Genomic DNA, 19970 nt, shown 5'->3' with positions numbered 1-19970 from the left:
TATTGGCTGGATTATGATGATCGAAATCTATGATTATCTGATTATCGGTTTTATATAGTTCGAACCGGGCAATATGTTCATTTTCACTTGAATCGAATAATTTATCGATTTATTTATCTATCTTTTTATAATCAAAATCGATTACTATTAGATTGTTTGTTTTATATTAACTTATTAAATCAAATAAATTATCGATTTTCAAATAAATTGATTAAATCAATTGATTTAATGATTTTATTTTGAAAATAATTTATTGATTTTTAGGTAAGTTGATTCGATTATTTAATTTTTGATGATTAAAATATAAGTTTTTTTAGTTTAATCATTTATATTGGATCTATTAATTTATTATTTTGAATCAAATTTTGTAGAAGCTCATTATCTTATTTTGATGGCTAGGGGAGGACTGGTAATTTTATCTCATTCATCATGTACAAATTTTATTTTATATTTACTTTTAATTATCTTAAACTTAAATACCTTTTTAATTCAATTTCAATATTTTTTTATGAAATTGAATTAAATAAATATTATAAAATCTTACACAAAATAAAATTATAAAATTAAAATTTATGTATAAATTATTATGAAATTTAAAATTAAAAAATATATAAAAAAATAGTCATACGATTAAGAAGAGCAGTTTAGTGAATATAATATAAAAGAAGGAAGTAATTTTCATCTACAGTAGGGCTAGCAAATGGGTAGGTGCGGATGCAGATACCTTTTTCCTTATCCTCATATTCATATAATATTTTCTTTTCCATTACCTATCCACAACACACGACGGGTAAAATTTTAAATCAACACCCATCCACGCGGATACACTTAAATCCACCTCTACACCTACTACCAAACTGGATAACAACCGTCCATCCCGCACCATGTACTTATCCATATCTTTCTGTCAACAACCTCACATATTACAAAATGTTTATACCATAATATTTTTTGTTAAATTACAATTCATGTCTTGAACCCAACACCTATCCACTACCCACATCGGGTATGACTTTTTACATCCATACCCACCTGCTACCCGCTGAACGATGCGTATTCCAAGAAATTATACATGTTTGTCATCCCTATCTAAACTTGATCTAAAAAATTAATAGGAAAGTTCTCATACCCTACCAATTTTTGTTAGATACAACTCTATAAAGTTCTCATACCCCTCAAATTTTGCCAATAATTTTCCTGTTAAATTCATATTTTTAATCATAATTTTATTTTCTTTCTTATTTTTGTATTGATTTATTTCAGGTTATTCTTGAGTTTCTTTCTTTTTCCTCATGATTGGGGTTGGATTTTCTGGCATGACTTTGATGAATCAAGACAGAACAAACCAGCAAGCTTCAGTAAACTTCCCCTTTTTTACTTATTTACTTTGCTAAATGTTTCCAATTTATTTTGTTAATATTTTATTTTATTTTTCAATCTTTGATTGGTAAAATCTTGCATGTGAAGGGAAGAAATCAAAGAAATAAAAAGATTGAAGTTAGATTTGGTTCCTCAGGTGAGTGCTTACAGTATCAAATACATAGGATTTACCAATTATCTTAATTTTCTTCTCTTAGAAGATAGCATAGCATTTGGCACCAAAAAGAAAAGAAAAAGCAAAGAAATTGTTCTTATCATATCTCATGTGTAATATCATTATATAATTATTCGATCCAAAAATGTCGTTCTTCATAAGATAAACTCCATTCCATGTCTATAACTTTCATTATTATTTTTGTCAAAGTCAAAGATACTATTATTTTTTTCAATGGAAAAACAATTAGCATCGATTTCTTTTTCTATTTTATTTATTGGTACAAAAGAGATTCGGATTCGAGACTAGGAGAAAGGGTTTTCGATGTCGGGAATCAAAGCTCCATTTAGCTTTATTTGTATTACTTGCCTTTTCTCTTTTACTTTTTGGAAGTGAAATGCAAAAGGTGTTTGTGGATAGATTTGGAACTTTTGTGTGCTTGCATATAATAGAGATCAGAATTCGGAATAGGAAAAAGGGTTGCAGATGTCGGATTTGAAATCCAATGTTATCTCTTAAAGATGGTTACATGAACGAACTAGACTAGGTCTCGGATTCACTATCAGTTCATTATCCTCCAGGCTCCATTTAGCTTTTAGTTTTCATCTCTTGCTTTTATCTTTTTGGTTATGGAAGTAAAAATGGGAAATCCTTTTTAATATTTTATTTCCAGTATAGAGGAGGCTGCATTCCAGTCATAGTTAGGAATACGAGATTCGGATCTTAGACCCATTGTATCCTACCTCTTAAGGGTACTACATGAACTAAGTAGATCAAGTCCCGGAATTCAAAAGTTGTAACTTTTTCCATCTTTCTATTTTTTGGGATTAGAGGATAAGGTTAATCCAAGTTGCTGTGATGACAAAAGCATGTATTCGTATCAGTGGTGCGGTTATATATATAGATAGACTCAGAAAATTGCCATAGGAAAAAACAAAAAATGGCAATTTGTGGAGAATATATTATTGTCTGAAACTTTAATCTAAAGAGTAAGAATGGTAGCTTAGCTTTCACCACCACTTTTCTTGATGTCTTCTTTTTTCGTCGTTCTTTGCCTCTTATATAGTCTTGTTCTTAGTTTGAATTCGGTAGAGCGTTTGATTTCAGGGCGACAATGTTTCTTCGAAAAAGAAAGTTCTCGTTCTTTTATATGTTATAAATCATAAAGAGTTCGGGAAAACTTTTGTGTCTAATCTTTGAATCTTACTCGAATTGTTTGTTGATTTTTGTTTATTTTTGCAGAAGGACAATATGATTTACCACTTCAACCTTTGCTTTCGAGAGGCGAAAGCACAAAAGCTGCTAATGAGAATCTGTCCTTCCAGTAGTCATTAGATGATAATTTTCTTTTCTTGATCTCCAGCTTTTTGGGATAACAGACTTGCTTAATTGATTAACCAGATTTTTTTCGATATTTTGTTTGGTTTGTCAGTGTCTTCGTTGCAACATGGAATGTGGGGGGGAACTCAACCTCGATGATATTCTTCAAGTTCGTGAAGAATCAGACATTTATATGTTAGGTTAATTTTCTCAATCTCTCTTGTTTTTTGCCTTGCAATTCTTGAATTGTTGTTCAGTTCCGGGTTCTCAAACTAAAATTTTCTTCTTGGTGAATATGATTGCAAAAGAAAAAACGGAGAGATCTGCAGGAAAGTTAAGATAACTTTTTTCTCGTGATCTAAGGGGTGCTAGTGCTTGAATATATTACTTGAATTTGGGTGAGTGCCGTATACAGATGTACTATAGTTATTTTGTGATTTAGACATGAGTGTTGGGTTGGGTACATGTATAACAGTCGGAGCAACATAGCTTTGTGCTAAAGGTGGTATGAGCCAGTTGAGTTGACAAGAAAAAGATCGGTTTTGTAGGCTTTTCTTGCAAGATTTTATTATGGTTGGATATGTTTTTTTATCATGGAAATGAAATTCTTTTATTCTGAATAGTTCTTTTGGGTTGTTAGTTTTCAGGAAATCGTTCCGTTGAATGCTGGAAATGTGATTGTTATTGAAGACAACGAGCCTGCAGTGAAATGGCTCGCCTTAATAAACCAGTCACTGAACAATGTGAACTATGTGCCTTTAAGAGGATCCAAATCCATCGCTTTTCCCGGGGGCTCTCTGGTTTTTATGAAAACTTCGCTTAGAAAGGCCAGAGAGGCATTGAGGACCGAGAATAAGCGAAGGCTGAAGAGTTGCAACTGCCCTATGGACTTGGAAGGAAGAATAACATCTGTTTCCGGTGTCCACAATCTCAAACGAACGGACATGATATTTCGTCTGAAGATGACGAAGACGGCTGTAGCAATTTTTCAGTCGGTACAATGCCTATTCCTGGTGCGAACTCCATGAAGTATAGCCTTGTAGCAAGCAAACAAATGGTTGGGATTTTTCTCACGGTTTGGATGAGGAAAGAGCTTGTACAATATGTAAGCCATATGGGGATTTCCTGTGTAGGTCGCGGAATCTTCGGATGCCTTGGAAACAAAGTCAAGAACTGAAACAGCTAGAGATGCATTGTTTACTTTCATCGTTTATATATATCAACATGAACATTTGTCAATGCAGGGTTGTATTTCGGTGAGTATGCTTTTCCACAAAGCAAGCTTTTGTTTCTTGTGCAGTCATTTGGCATCTGGAAAGAAAGAAGGTGATGAACTTCGGAGGAATTCAGATGTTATAGAGATACTCTGGAACACGCAGTTTCCGAGGATCTGCAAAACATCGAACAGTAGGGTGCCAGAAAAAATTCTGGATCACGAGTAAGCATCTATGAAACTATGAACCAATGCTTTTCAGTTTTGTCAAATTCCAATCTGATTGCAGTTTTCGACATATACATTCTCGCATTAAACAACTTTGTTTCCAGAAAATTTGGCATTATTTGACATTTTTTCGTTGGTAAAATTCCGCAGTCGGGTCATATGGCTAGGAGATTTGAACTAAAGGATAGCTTTAAGCTACTCTGATACCGGAAATCTACTAAAAGAGAAAGCCTGGGATGCACTGTATAACAACGATCAGTTAATCCCTTATACCATAGAAAGAAAGAAAAAACCCAAAATGGTGGCAAATTTCGATATATAAATTCTTTATTTTCTCTGAAGTATCGTATTAGATGCATTTAGACGTGACTATGAGGGTACGATCCTCTAAATAACTAGATACATAATCGTATCCAATGCTCAATCTGAGTAAGTAAAACAGGTTCTATCATCTGTTTCTAATTGAATCCAGTATTAGTAGTCACTTATGTTACCCGTTACCTGGACTTGGGTGTTAGTGTACATATATGGGCATGCGTACGACACGAGTAAGTTCGATTTTTCTTGGTTTTTCATGTATTTGGAGGAGCCTTAGGTCTTATTCCCCCATGCTTATGTCTGTGAATATGTCAGATACGAGTACAGTGTCTAGTATTCATGTCCGACACTTTCGAATTATAAATATACTATGTCAGACAAATACCTGTACCTGGAACTGTCACTGGAGTTGGGTAACATAGACATCGATACTTTAACTGATTTAGGTCATTGATGTGTATGATAATACGAGAACAATTTGTTCATTTGAATACACAGCTGAAGATCGAAAGGGATGCCGGGTGAGTTTTCAATGGATTGAAAGAAGGAAAAATATACTTTGCACCAACTTACAATTACTCTCTTAACTCAGACATTTATGCAGGAGAAACAATTGAAACTAGAAGCAAAAGGAGAACTCCAGCTTGGTATGTGTTCGCAATCTATCAGTTTGAACCGGTTAGATTTTAGGTTGTCAGTTTAACTAAGTTAATCAATCAGTTTTAAAATAATTAAGATGTTCAACGTTAAAAATATGATCGGAGCTTTGAACTGGTCAGACCATTGATTCTCGATCAAACTGATTGGACTGGTCGGTTTAAGAATAATTTTAACATTGAACATATATTACTTTCTGCTAATTATTGATGAAACTATACGATTGGCTTGTATTCCATCCCATTTGATCTAATCGAATTTTTCATTGCAGATTCCAACTGTTTTGAGTTTTCAGGTGTGATAGAATACTATGGCGCAGAAGTGAAATGTATCAACTTTCGTATGAAAGGAAGGAATTAAGGTTTTCCAATCATCGGCCGGTTTGTTCTAGGTTTTGGGTGAGCGTTGAAGCAGTGGAGGATGGATCAAAGAAAAGATGACATTTAATTAAATATAAACAATAACAAGAAATAATTGCGGAAAAAATAGCAGATTCATGTTTAGAAATATAACAAATGTATTATACTTGGGGTTCAAGAAAAGAAATCAAAATTATATGTATGGATATTATAAGACAGAAATTAAGCAAACAAGATAAGCAAATGGCAGGAGAAAGAAGATGAACAAAGAAAAACGAAACAAAATTGCTCAGTTTTATTTATTGATAAATAAAATAAATGAATTTCTCAAAATTAAGCAGATGTCACTGAATCTGAACATGGAAAGCATTGATCGAAAGCATGTTGTTAAGTAAGTCCTTTGTGCTACTTAGAAGAGTCGACAAGCAAACATGCAAACCCTAGAACACAATGCCAACCAGGGTATGATCCCAACCTGTAATTTAGGAGATTAATCACAAAACCCAATCAACTCTCTGTGTAACTCGAACTCTAATGAAGTGTTAGATATAGGCATGTGTATGTTCAGTTTAAAAAAATTTCCATTTATTTGGTGGTTCTTGGAGAGTCACATCCTTATAACAAGTTAATAACATAGTTTCAATTTGGGCAAGAAACGGGTAAGTACGACCCAGGCAAAGTACTTGAGTTCATAGCATCACACACCTCAATATGGATTTGTTGTTTTTAGACGGGCCTTGTTATAAACAATTAGAATAAGCAAACAGAAAACCAGTGACGGAATTCGAATCCTATTGCTATCATAGAAGTAAGAAGTTGAAATTATAGAACAGGTTAGAGTTGCTAAATATTGAAAAGAATTTTTACCTGGACATAGTTGCTTGAAGAACCCCAAATTTTCCAGGACAACATTCTCCCTGCAAAATAAGGTGCTCGTAATTCAATAGGAAAACATCTGATTTTTCAAGATTTTGTTTCATTAATATTTCCCCACCATTTGTTTCACGCTAACGCTTTCTGTTCCGGTGTATTTTCGGAGTTGTCATTAAGAAACATGTATACCAACTCAAGCATGTTTAAGCAAATTGTAGTTAACAGTCAAAGAAGGTAACAGCCTAAGGCAACATTTGCCAAAAATCATAATCGTGCATTACCAAAGGGTTGCACAAGATGCTGAGATACAGAAGCAACAGGCGAGCTCCAAAACCATAAGACTAACACAATATGAATAAAGACCTGCTCGAGCAGAACATAAATCTCTTAGTGTACCAATCAAGCTAACGAACATATACAAACTTCTAGATAGCTTCGTTACATAGAGATAGACCTTTGCGACGAACAACACTTTCAAATACAAATCATATGACTGTTTCACCTCTTGGGTAAGATGTGCCTGATCTGAAAATCAAATGTTGCTTCTGTAAGTACAGGTGATATGAATAAACAACTCGGGGTTAAAAGGAAACAATAAGATTATAGCCACTGCTTGCAGAATGAAGCTTTCTTTCTTGAAATAGAAAATAAATATAGATGAAAAACAAGGAAGAATATTCAATAAAAGTTCAATTGAAGCCAGCATTTTCCTTTACTTAAACTTAGTATACTCTATACCAAAATGAAATTGATCCCATTCATCTCGCAGGATTAAATTAATCCTTACTTTCCTTGCGTGTTAAACATAACAGTATTCATATAGCAGATTCCACCCTTAATACTGTTTACAAGCCAGGTGTTACATCAAATTAGTCACTATTAAACATATGTTTGCTCGGACTCTTCATTTTTCTAAAAGTATCCATGTTCAACATTTGTATCCAACACCTAGATATGGGAACACTAACTCCAATGGCTATCCAAATACATGGAAAAACTTAAAAATATTTAACCATACCCATGTTGGATGCATACTTGTATGATACTACACCCGAGTTCAAGTAACATGAATCAAATATCCATCAATATCTGATTGTTTGAAAAAATTAAATTCATATAACTTTTGTGATGGAAAAAGTATTAAGTGATTAAGTTAAGGCTAAAAACAAAATTGGCCTCACAATTTGCAAGTTCCTTCTCCTTGGCAGCAGCCATCCTCCTAAGCTTAGCTGCTTGTGCAAATGTAGATGGCCTATGAAGCAAAATAGATGTTGTTTATCCTGTAAATGTGATTACTAAGTCGATTAAATGGAATTAACCGCTATTTAAATTACTTACTGTGAATAGGAGGCAGCCTCTTTCAGAAGCTGCTTAATCTCCCCACGAAGCTGTAGTTCCTTATCAGTTTTGGATGCTCCCTAACCATGAAAATAGAAATCTAATCAACATTGTGAAAAATAATAGGAGAATTTAGAACATTCAAATTAAACAACCATGTACGACATCAAGCGGAATTTGGTACCCTCTTCAAATCTTGGAGACGTTTGGTGGCAAATTGAAATACGAAGACAATGAAGAAGACAAAAGGACCTGCCAGTGATCTTGTTTGTTCTAGGATTTCTCCTTCTCCCATATTTCTCTTAAGCTGTTACAATGAAAATTTTGAGGGAAAAATTTTTTATTGAGGAAAACAAATCTAGGAAGCAAATTTTCCTCTCTTTTTAGCACGCCAAAATACATTTTATTTTATTCAAATCATATACAAATAATTGTTCTATTGGAAAATAAAGTCTTTGTTATTCCTGTTTATATAAGCATGTGCTTGACTAACATAATTATAACAATTATAATAGTCCCCAAGGCAATTGATGTAGATGAAATCTTCCTTGGAATACCTACAGAAATTTTACTTCAACTAAACAATAATTTTTTTGTCTTTCCTAGATCTTTCAAGGTTATTAAAAACTAACACTACGAACACTATGTACTCTGAAAGTCAGAGCTTTAACTTAAAACACCAAAATTCAGAGAGAGAAAACCATCAAAGAACATCGAAGATCATAGGATATGGAGTTAGGAATGAAACGACAAAAAAAATTAAAGAGAAATCCTAATTTCCCGTCATGATAACATGCTAACATGCATCTAATAAGTCTCACAAATCAATCAGTCATAGACAGAGGAATTCTAACCCTAAGCAAGCAAAATTATCCATAATTTCACGCATTACTCTCTTTCTATACCACCACATAAATCCCGTAAAAAAATATTACCTAATTCCAGCAGTTTTCCCAAGGTTCCCTACGAGATTGCATTAAAATTCAAACGCTAATTGCCAAAAGCCACCGAAAATTATGAAAAATAATTCATAAACAGAATTGATTAAATGATATTTTTGAAATGGAGGGAAGAAGTTGATATCTTACGCCGAGGAAGAACCGATTGCTAAATGAAAATGCAGAGCTTGCAGATATTTCCGTTTGAGCAATGGAAGCTAAAACAAAGAAAATTAATATGAGAGTTAATTGCACATGAGGTTCCCAAACTATGACCTGTATTTCAAATTAGTCATTAAACTTTAAAACATTTACTATCAGTGTCCAAACTATGATCTTATTTTAAATTAATCCCTAAACTTTAAAATATTTTATATCAAGTATCTTATTATCAATACCTTGTCATTTTGTCTTCATCACTTAACGTGTATATATTTAAAATGTTATGTATAGACACTTGAAAAAATTAATATCTAAATAATGTAGAATTCAAGAAATCTTGTGGTCAAAATTATTGATTTTGAGATGTTAAATAGAGATGGAGTGAGGGGTGTTGATGTACAGTCACAATATTAAAATTTTTAAAATTTCGTATATTTTTATTTTTTTTTATTTTCTATTGATAACATAATGTCACACATTGAATTCGTCAAATGATTTCAATGGTTAAAGAGAGTGTATAATTCTTCTTAAAAATTTTGAGTTCAAGCACATGTGTCTGCAAGTATATGTGTATTGTCAACGATTAAGAAAAATTATAAATAAATACTAACTTGTAATTACCTTAACTATTAAAAAAATCACACCTCTAAATTTATAATATAAATTTCTAAATATATATTCTTAACATAAAATCTCACGTCCTTCCTTACTATAAAAAAAATCTTAAACTCAAATAGCAATTTTCTAGAGATATAATTCATAATAATTTTTATATTAAATTCCTTTTTCCTTTCTTTTATTTTAATTTTATTATTTCTTTCAATTTTGATCCCTAAATTCAATAAAAAAAAATCAATGCAATAATCATTAATAAGGAACTTCGATTTTTTTTTAAATAAACATGAACCAACATAATTTCACTATTTTTTAAAGGGCATATTGCTATAATTTAGCCTAATTATTAATTAAGCTTAATACAAAAATATTTTCTTCATTTCCTTCTTTTGCTCCTCCATTAAGAGATCTTTTAGATTTCCCTTTCTCCTCATTTCCTTCACTATTCTTTATTGTTAATTGTTTTTAGAAGAATTATCATTCTATTTTCTCTCTCCCCAAACACAAATCCGCAAAACTCTAGAAAAGAAGAAAATAACTTAATAAAAAGATTTCCCATTTGTTTTCTTGCAAACGTTTGTTTGCTGAAGTCGATGCTTTGTTCTTTCTGTTCTCCGATCCTTTTTCTTCTAGCTCAAAAATTACGGTTAGAATTTTGATGTTTATTTATTTTTATTTCGGGGTTTGTTCTTTTGTTATTAATGATTGTAGATCAAGGAATTTATTGAAATTTTAATTAACTTTTTGGGTTGATTTTCAGATTTTTCAATTCTCGCTAATACCTCAGCTCTCAGTTCAATCAGGAACCATAATTGAGGCCATTCAAAGAAATTTTGTCTTTCGCAAAATTTACCCAAAATTTTGCGTTTTCCTGAGGCAGGTAATTGGGTTATACATTTCCTCGGAGTTTTTTTCGCTTAGTTCCCTTTTTTCTGATTCTTTATTGAAATTGGTTGATTTTGGTTAATCTAATGTAAATAAATAGCTGATGGTGCAATTATTGCAGCTTGTAGTTTATTAATGATGTAATGCTGGAGTAAATTTATGACAGAATCATAGTGCAATAAATGCATATTGGATTTTACTTTTTATCTGATCTTATTTTTGCATCATTTCTGGAAATGGGTGCTTTTAATTCGTATATATTTTTTAAAAATTATAGGTTATTTTCTTTCTAAATTAGGTTAAAGGGTTTAGTTTAACTTCCAAATATTGAAACCATTTTTCCCTTTTCTTGGAATAGAATTGGAGTTTGATACACGGTTTACATCTATGTTTGCTGCATTTTATATCCTGTGGGTAATTTTGTTCTCTGTCAACTGTTCTTAACCTTGCTATATTCCATGACTTTTTCTGTCGTTTCTGAATATGTTATCTGTAGAGAGGATGACTTTTTCTGTCGTTTATGAATCCGTTATAAGTTGAGAGATGTGGATACATTATCCCAACGATTTTTGTTTCTTTTCATAGATTTAAAAGGTTCATGTATGCTTTCATCATTTCTTCTTCTAATAGTTGAATAAAGGAGTCTGCTGGTTGATCCACTTGTAGCTTGTCACGATGCATAAAGAGCATTTATTTGGGAAACAAAATAAAGATATAAATGCACCTATGGGAGTTTTGAGTGTAATAATGAAAAAACGAGTGGAAATGGTGTTGTGTTTCCTTTGATTCTCGGTATTTTAATTTTGTGTGCCTTGCATCTTTTATCTTGTTACAGGTTTTGGATGGTTTTCACTTGTTGAAAGGGGTTTGTGTGTGATTACTAAGATATGAGTCATACAAACAATGAGACGGAAGACGGAATTCTCTCTAGGGATCAGACGGAATCGTCGTTGATTGATGATGGCAACTGTGGAGGAGGCTCAGGTGGCGGAGTTGTTCTGAAGAAAGGACCGTGGACCACCGCTGAAGATGCAATTTTGATTGAGTATGTGAAAAAGCATGGGGAAGGCAACTGGAATGCTGTTCAGAAGCACTCTGGACTATTTCGTTGTGGAAAAAGTTGCCGCTTACGTTGGGCAAATCACTTGAGGCCAAACCTGAAGAAAGGGGCATTTACTCAAGAAGAAGAGCAGCTAATCATTGAACTCCATGCAAAGATGGGAAATAAATGGGCTCGGATGGCTGCACATGTAGGTGTTCAATTACTGTGAATATAGTTTGTTTTCATGATTGGTTGAATACAGAAATTTATCGAACAAAAAAAAGGGTTAGAGTACTACATTAAGAAAACAAAGACTTTGAACACTTTCATTCGATTATAAATTAGGAGCAAGTTACATGAAGTATTATCAAGAATCTTGATAGTTGCACTTGGTTTTTTTCATTCTATTTATTCTATTTGACTTCTCATTTTAGCATGTATCCCCTATAACCAGTGAGCTAACTGGAGTTCCAAGATTAACTTATGTGATCATTGTTAAAGGCTGGACTGCTTTGATTCCGGTATCCTCAGTTTCTGATTTTTATGTTCGTTCGCACATATGAGCAATCTTATTATTGGTCTGATTGAAACCCAGGATTAAAAAAAATCCAGCTCAGCATCACAATGTTCCCTAAAATTCAAATGCTCACAAATGCTCAAGGGAGAATTGATGAGTTGTTAGAGTTGAAGGTCGGGGATAATTTATTCAAAATCTTGGTGCATTAAGTTGACCCTTCCTTCAAACCTAATTCTTGGGTCCCTGAAGATTGTGATATCTCTTTAGAACTTGTTCCTCCAATTGGACTGTGATTGTTCGACAGTTGTATTTAGAGGCGTTTTTTAGTTTGTGGTTGTAATTGTTGGTTTTTGTTTTGCTATGTTATCTTACATCTTGAGGTGTATTTTAGAAATATGGTTATTGTCTTAGGGGCTTTTTGTTTGAAGATGTAAGATTTTTAGGTGATATGGTATGTATTGGTTTTTATTCCCCTTTGAGGGTTCGGTGTTACCACTTGTACTTGGTCTTCTATTTAATAAAATATGAGGTACTCTTTTCTCCCTTCCAGTGTTCTTCAACATACTTCTAAGTATGTGGAAGAATATGAAGGGAGCTTTTAATGAGACCTCCAACTTCTATAAAAAAAAAAAAAAGCCAAAAGGAAAACTAGTTAGAGAACTAAAGGGGAAAATATAGTCATGCCTTAAACTGGATAAACCTCACCATTAGCATTATGATTTTTTATCTTAGAAGTTGAACAATAGCAATTTATGTTTTCCAAAATTCTGTGGCAACTATTCCACCTTGGAAATGCTAAACACTTGCGCAAAGCCCGTAAAAGTTTCAGTTACCAAATTTGTATTCATCTGTCTTTTAGGTGTCTGAAATTTTTTCTATGCTCTGTTATTATTTGCAGTTGCCGGGTCGTACAGATAATGAGATAAAAAATTACTGGAATACCCGGATTAAGAGACGTCAGCGTTCTGGGTTGCCTCTCTACCCTCCTGAAGTGTGTTTGCAAGCATTGCAGGAGAGTCACAGTACCGGTGCATTTAATGGAGGGGATAAAGGACATCATGATATCTTGCAGAACAACAGCTATGAGATTCCTGATGTCATATTTGACAGTTTAAAGACAAGTCAAAATGTCCTGCCTTATGTTCCTGAACTTCCTGATATATCCACAAGCATCATGTTGATGAAAGGTCTAGGTTCTCAATATTGTAGTTTCATGCCACCTACAATCCATCGCCAGAAGCGTCTTCGAGAAGCTACAACCTTTTTGCCTGGTTACACTGCTGCCGTTAAAAATGAATGCCCCTTGTTTGAGCAGTTTCAGGATGATATCTCGGACAAGGCTTCTCGATCCTTTGGGCTGCCTTTTCCGATTGAACCAGATCCTGCAACAAAAAACTCCTTTCAATTTGGTGTATTCCCAGGTAGCCATACCCTTTCAAATGGCAATTTCTCTGCTTCAGAACCTCCTTTCGAGTCTGTGAAGTTGGAGCTCCCTTCATTCCAATATCCAGAAACCGAATTAGGTAACTGGTGCACATTTTCTAGCCCGCCACCGTTACTTGAGTCTGTTGATGCTTTTATCCAGTCACCACCACCAACCAGCGGAGCAGAGTCAGATAGTCTTTCACCCCGTAATAGTGGCCTGCTAGATGCTTTACTTCATGAGGCAAAAGCTCTAAGCAGTGCAAAGAACCATACATCTGAAAAGAGTTCAAACTCGGCAACTCCCGGTGATATTGCTGAAAGTTCCACTTTCAACATTTGCGAGACAGGATGGGAAAACTGTGGTGTACCTCTTTCTCCAATGGGTCATTCAGCAACTTCACTTTTAAGCGAGTGTATCAGTGCAAGCGGCAATTCGTTGGATGGACAGCCACCTGCTGAAACCTTTACTGGTGAAAACCTCTCTAATCTGGACTTGCTAACATGATTCCATATTTTTACAAAAATGTAATCCGATATCATATTTTGATATCCAATGATATTCTTAAAAAGTAAAGTGGATTCAATATTCAATATTTATTTGAACCAAAACTGAAGTGGTTCAGATATCTGATATTCGCATATAGTATATGAAATCCACAAAAACCGGTTCTGATAGTGTTGGATACTTTTAGCTGTCCATTACTATCCCTACTTTAACTAATATTCCAAGTGTGTTGTCGAGAATTTTTGATGCTCAATATATCTCTTTTGTTTTCCAAGTGTTTAGTAACTCGATTTTGGATTTTTTTTTTCAGAATGGCATGTGAAATCAGAACCAGCTGACCATGTTTTGACCCCAGAGATAAAAAAGGAGGCTCCTATTGGGTTAGTCAATTGTTGCCCTGATACATTACTCGCTTCTAGTTGGCTTGAGCAGGGTTGTGATTTCGATAAGGACCAAACGATCATGACTGATTCCATAGCAACCCTTCTTGGTGATGGTTTTAGTGAGTACACGAATATGGCAGCTGGAACATCTATCTCAAGTCATGCATGGGGCCTTGATTCTTGTACATGGAATAATATGCCTGCTGTTTGTCAAATGTCCGAACTTCCTTGAGATCCGCTATCTCAATTGTACGAACTTGGAAGCTTCTGCTTTTCGTTTCATTCATTGCATGATTTGTTTGATGTGTGTAGTCAAGTGGACCTGATGCAGCAAAAGTTCATTTCGGGCGAGACTAATATGGTATGAGCCATGAATGTCCAGTTTGTTGTTTCTTTTCCTGTTGAACTGTTGAATGCGTATGGTGATACGTAACTCTTAGGTATACAAATGCATTCAAGGTGTTGTTAAAATTTTAGAATAATTGTGCAATTTTAGCATGGAAAAGTTCTAGTACCATGATTTTGCTGTTTGATGCAGTGTGTCTTAGCTGGTGATGATTTGTGTAAGATGACACTTATGGATGAACACCATTGTTTCAGTTCCTCTTTCTCATCCATACAAGTATTTGGTACCTTCCTCTACTAGCAGTTGCTGTTTTGATTAGTATTTCTAACAACACAACTTGCAGTTTTCGTCGTTAACTTATCAGCAAAGGTCCTCCTTTCACGATAAATATATTTGATTCTCATATTCAATAATTTTTGCAAAAAATAGTTTTATATTAAAAGTAATTTTCTTAATACTAAAAATTAAGAATATATTCATGAACTTATAGAAATGTATATATATGTTATTTCTAAAAAAAATTATCAACTGGCCAATATTTTTAACAACTAATTTTTTTCTTTTCCCCTTAATTTTTTAAGAAATTAAGTGAAATATTTGACGCATAAAATCTGACCCGACTTAATCCAGCCTATCATCAAACCTGACCGTGTCTGACCATCAGATAGTGATGAATCTTTCTGATTCTCCTGTAAATATACTTGCATACACATACATGCCTATATATAAAGTAAATATAATGATGCTCATGACATGTAAAAGACAACATATATGAATAATAATCCAATAGTATAAACTAAATTACCGATAAAGATAAATTTAATAATTTAATTAAAACAATGATTGAAACCATAAAGCATTAAAACAAAAGTAGACATTGTTATTGGAATCCATGCAAAATACTGCTGCATAGAAAACCATGGCAATGTAGGATATTTATATCAATAATTAAGCTATTTTCTGCTGAAAACATAAAGCTACGGGACCTCAATAGTATAACAGAAGCCGGAATATAGGAACTAGGGAAAAAAGGTGGGTTTCACTACAAACAGGTTGTAGCTCGAGCAAGTTCCTAGTGAAGATTTTATTGCTTCTCGGCACTGCCAGAGTTAATCATGTGACTAAGCAGTGCTTTTCTTGCTTCTGAAGCTTTCCTTCAGTAATACAAATTTCTTCTTGCATTGATTTACAGTCTTCCCTGGAACAGCGGTGGCCACTCGTTCCCAACGCTGAGGGGTTTCCTTTGGGAATGTCTTCAGAGCCTGAACCAGGGCTCTTTCTTGTACAGCTGACCAAACATCTTGTTCTGAACTTGATGAAACACCATTGCTGGAAGCCACATCAACAGGATTACTTGCAGTTTTACTTGAGTCCCCTGGGCTGCTTGTCTTCACAGCCGTGTTTTCAGTCTTTGGAGGCGTAGAAGCCCCTTGTACCTCCTCCCTAGTGGAAAGTGGAGATGCAATAGACACTGCTGGTTTCCTCTTTTCGAGAAAAGAATCGAATGCCTTGGTAGCATCAGGCTTCTGGAGGAGGACTGTTTTGGTAGCTTTCAGAATTTCTTCCACAGAACGACCTGTACCAATGAACTCTGAAATAACCTCCCACCTACGAGAAGTACCTTTTGGGTATTTCTGGGTTCCTTTTCTCAAAAGCTCAATCTCTTCTTTGGTCCAAGGTTTCTCCTTCTTCTCAAAGCTGCTTGATAGGATATTTCCATTGGACTCCACAGAACCATTCGGCTGTGACTTGTTCGTTTCATCTATTTTTTTCTCATTCGCTTTGCTATTGTATCCACGAGCATCTCTAATTATTTTAGCCCGCTCTAGTGCTTCTTTGTTATCCATTTTATCACATAAACTTCTAAGCTGCTCAATGCCAAGGGTCATACATAGGCTTTCCACATCATCCTCAGAAAGATCAAGCAAAAGTTGTGATAAAGCAGGTGCAGAAAGTGTTCGAAGGCGAGTTCTCTCTTTGCGGAGGAGCTTCTTCTCTTTCTCCTTTGTTTTTTTGTACTGTAAAGCAGCTTCAGCAGCTAGTTTCTCCTCCTCCTCTTTCCGGCGTCTCTCCTCTTCAGCAGCTCTAGCAGCTTCTTCCTCCTGCAACTGCTTTGCACGAACCTTGGCTTCTTTTTTCCTCTGTTTCTCAGCTTTCACTTCTTCCTTTCTCCCAAGTATTCTCGGGTCTCTCTTATAGGCATTGTCAACAAGTGCACGTATCCGAGCATATTCCTCCTTCCTAGCCTTCTCAGACAGTTTTGCATTCTGCCTCTCCATCCACCTTTTATGATCACGAGACTCGGCTTGTTCAAGGTCATACTCATCTGCATGTGGGAATTCCCTCCAGCTTTTAAAATTGTACCAAAAATTATAGAAATTGTCTACATCTTTTAGTGGAGTACTGTCATCTCCTAAAGTTGGGATAGGTTGGGTCACCGACCATTGGCCATTCCTCATGAAAGCTGGACCAAACACCTTGAAGAAGTCTTGTGGGGCACATTCAGTAGGAATTTCATCATCAAACTCATCAGTGGAGTCATAGATTCTTCTCTTTATAGGATCAATCAAAATCTCATATGCTTCTTGGATGGACTTGAAGTGATTCTCTATTTCATCCTTCTTCGCCTGTTTTGCAGCCTCAGTCTCCTCCGCAAGAAGAAGATTTGCGAGTTTGTCAGGATGATATCTCAAGGCAGCTTCACGATAACTTTTCCTTATCTGATCCTCAGTGGCAAGATATCTCAAATGGCTCAACCCAAGCAACGCATAATGATCTTGCTGCTTGCCATCAGCACCAGATTTCTTTTTCCCTTTGCTGCTATATGAATCAGATGATGGCATATATACATTCTCCCTATCATTACCAACTTTCTGGTCATCAACTTCCTCAGTATCCTCCTCTTCAAAACCAAGGAGTTTTAGAACAGCATTATGAAAAGCAAGGCCAGCAGGTTCATATTTTGAAGCCTTAACAGGAAGACAATTTGAAGAAACATAGAGTGGCTGTCCTTCCACAAGCTCCTGAGAATACGTTAAAAGCTGAATGCTTGTGTGGACCGCCATAAAAAATTTATGGAGGGTACACAAAACCAAACAGGATGAAAAATTAGAACCAATAACCGGGAAAAGCTTTAGCTTTTGTCTAGTCAGTACCTAATTTAACAAGTTGCCAAGCAATCTGCAAAAGTTGCAATCAGTACAGATCATGTTAAAAGGGTCACAAAAGAGATATAATATATACGCTAAAATGATGCAGCCAGCAGATAATTTCATGACATAAGCCAGTTGTCTAGGCAATCTATGGTTGACTAAAAAAACTGCTTCATTAGAGCTAGCAATGTATGATTAAAATAAAATACACTGGATAAAGTAATTCAAACCCATATATGCTAGATTTTCTTAATATTTATATCTTCAAACACAAATCCCGAAAGCTCAATCTTTTCTACAATGAAAGTAATCACCAAAGACTAGACTCATTATTCTTGTATAAAGTGCACATGACAATCCTTTTTGTTAACAGAAAAAACCTATACACTAAAAAAATTCAACAGATAAAGGAAGGAAGACACTTAACCCCGACATGTCTTTAGTGAACATATAGCTAGGCAGTATCAAAGGTTTGTGACTCAACTAAAGTCTTGACCTAATGGATTACAGGGAGGCTTTTTTGTATTGACTTAGCAAACAAATTTAAACAGAATCTCAAAACCCGTTCACTAAAGAAAACAAGTTTAAAAAGTGAATAAGCACATAGGGGAAGGAAATGACGTTGAATAGACCATTACTACCGTTCCCTTCAAAAAACCATTTTCCATGTTTCTAAACAAGAGAGAGACAGAAATCTTTTAATCAAAATTGTTAATAACAATATAGTTAGGCATCAAAAGTTTGCATTAAAATTCTTGACCTAACATATTAGGAGGGTGAATTTTTTTAAAAAATTCGTTGGTTATATTCATCAAACAATTGAATCAATTAACTTAGCAAGCCACAAGAATCAAATTCAAACAGAATCTTAAAACTAATTTACTCAAGAAGCCATGTTTAAGCAGTGAATAAGCTTGCAAAGCCTATAGCTAGGGGGAAATGGAATGAAACTGACTATCACTCCTTTTCCCTTCAAAACAATTTTTCCTCAATTTTTCCAAACAATATAAATAAAACGCTTTTAATTAATAACGAACGAAGATACAGCAAGGCATCAAAGGTTTGCAACTCAGAATTTTTTTTACCTAATTGATTACAAGGAAGCTTTTTTTTTTTAATTTTATTATCGATTGGTTATTTTCGTATAACAACACGTTTCATTAGCTTAGCAAGTTGACTGAAACGGATTAGAACAGACTCTTAAAATTAATTTACTAAAGAAGCTAGGTTTAAACAATGACTATTCTCATATTGGGGGGAGGGGGTGAATGAAACAGACCACCACTCCTTTTAGCTCAAAGACCATTTTTTTCGGTTCTTCCAAACAAGTTAAAGAAAAGGCTTTTAATAAATTAGGAACAAGGATGCAGCTAGTCATCAAAGGTTTGCAACTAAGTAGAACTCAACATAATGAATTACAAGGAAAATTCTTTCTTTGTCTTAATTATTGATTGGTTATGTTCGATCGCTTAACTAAGCAACACAAAAGAATATAACGCATTCAGATTCTTAAAACTAATTAACTAAAGAAGCCAACATTAAATGGTTAATAGGCTCCTAGGGCAAGGCGAAACAGACCATCAATTCCCGTTCCCTTCCAAACCCCAGGTTTCCATCCTTCCACAAGAGAAAGAAAAATATTTTAATCAAATACGATAAACATCTCACACCGAATCACAAATAACTTCTTTTTACCTTTCATTTTCATTATTTTCAATAACCAAACCAATTCTTTTGCAATTCGTTACAATCTAAGCTTCAAATTTCAAAAACTTGTTCCATTACAACTCTTCTTTCTTCATTCGAGTTTGAACACCAAAACAATCGGGGGTAAATCAACCCTAATAAAAATAAAGCGAAGGAAAAGGAGTTACCTTGGATTCGGCGTGGCGTGTAGACACAGAGTAGTTTTGGCGACGCGGGGTTATTGATCTGACGAAACTCAGGTATTGTAAATATATATAGGTGGTGGGGAAAAGGGAAAACGAGTTGAGTCGAATCTCGCCCGAGTACGGAACGAAAACCAGGGCACGCAGTTGAGAAGCTGGGCAAAGCCCAAAACTTTATCTTGTTCACTATTAAGCCTAATTACTAAGTATTAATGGCCCAATTTATTATTGTTTTTGGTATTATAATAATAATACATAGTATACATATTTA

At 34.5% G+C, this 19970-nt stretch overlaps 3 protein-coding genes and 1 pseudogene across 3 annotated transcripts; 2 read left to right on the top strand and 2 right to left on the bottom strand.

The window, feature by feature from the left end:
- Positions 1-1911: 1911 nt before the first annotated feature.
- LOC120217498 lies at positions 1912-5742 on the top strand (annotated as a pseudogene).
- Positions 5743-5900: 158 nt separating this feature from the next.
- On the bottom strand, positions 5901-9001 carry LOC120217497. The gene is made up of 8 exons (XM_039214578.1): positions 8929-9001; positions 8025-8147; positions 7841-7920; positions 7684-7754; positions 6957-7027; positions 6784-6865; positions 6497-6546; positions 5901-6104 (listed from the first exon to the last, which is right to left on the bottom strand). The coding sequence occupies exons 2-8, from the start codon at positions 8133-8135 to the stop codon at positions 6039-6041; spliced, it is 531 nt and encodes a 176-aa protein (XP_039070509.1). The 5' UTR covers positions 8136-8147; positions 8929-9001; the 3' UTR covers positions 5901-6038.
- Positions 9002-10343: 1342 nt separating this feature from the next.
- LOC120217493 (transcription factor MYB33-like) lies at positions 10344-14847 on the top strand. The gene is made up of 4 exons (XM_039214576.1): positions 10344-10435; positions 11276-11690; positions 12898-13894; positions 14240-14847. Exons 2-4 carry the CDS (start codon positions 11328-11330, stop codon positions 14542-14544), a joined length of 1665 nt encoding a protein of 554 aa, XP_039070507.1. The 5' UTR covers positions 10344-10435; positions 11276-11327; the 3' UTR covers positions 14545-14847.
- Positions 14848-15517: 670 nt separating this feature from the next.
- On the bottom strand, positions 15518-19749 carry LOC120217492 (dnaJ homolog subfamily C member 2-like). Its single transcript, XM_039214575.1, has 2 exons — positions 19685-19749; positions 15518-17838 (listed from the first exon to the last, which is right to left on the bottom strand). The coding sequence occupies exon 2, from the start codon at positions 17721-17723 to the stop codon at positions 15780-15782; it is 1944 nt and encodes a 647-aa protein (XP_039070506.1). The 5' UTR covers positions 17724-17838; positions 19685-19749; the 3' UTR covers positions 15518-15779.
- Between the last annotated feature and the right edge of the window lie 221 nt (positions 19750-19970).

This window comes from Hibiscus syriacus, unplaced genomic scaffold (genome assembly GCF_006381635.1).
Source record: "Hibiscus syriacus cultivar Baekdansim isolate YM2019G1 unplaced genomic scaffold, ASM638163v2 tig00110187_pilon, whole genome shotgun sequence".
Lineage (NCBI taxonomy): Eukaryota > Viridiplantae > Streptophyta > Magnoliopsida > Malvales > Malvaceae > Hibiscus > Hibiscus syriacus.
This window is presented reverse-complemented; position numbering and strand designations above follow the sequence as displayed.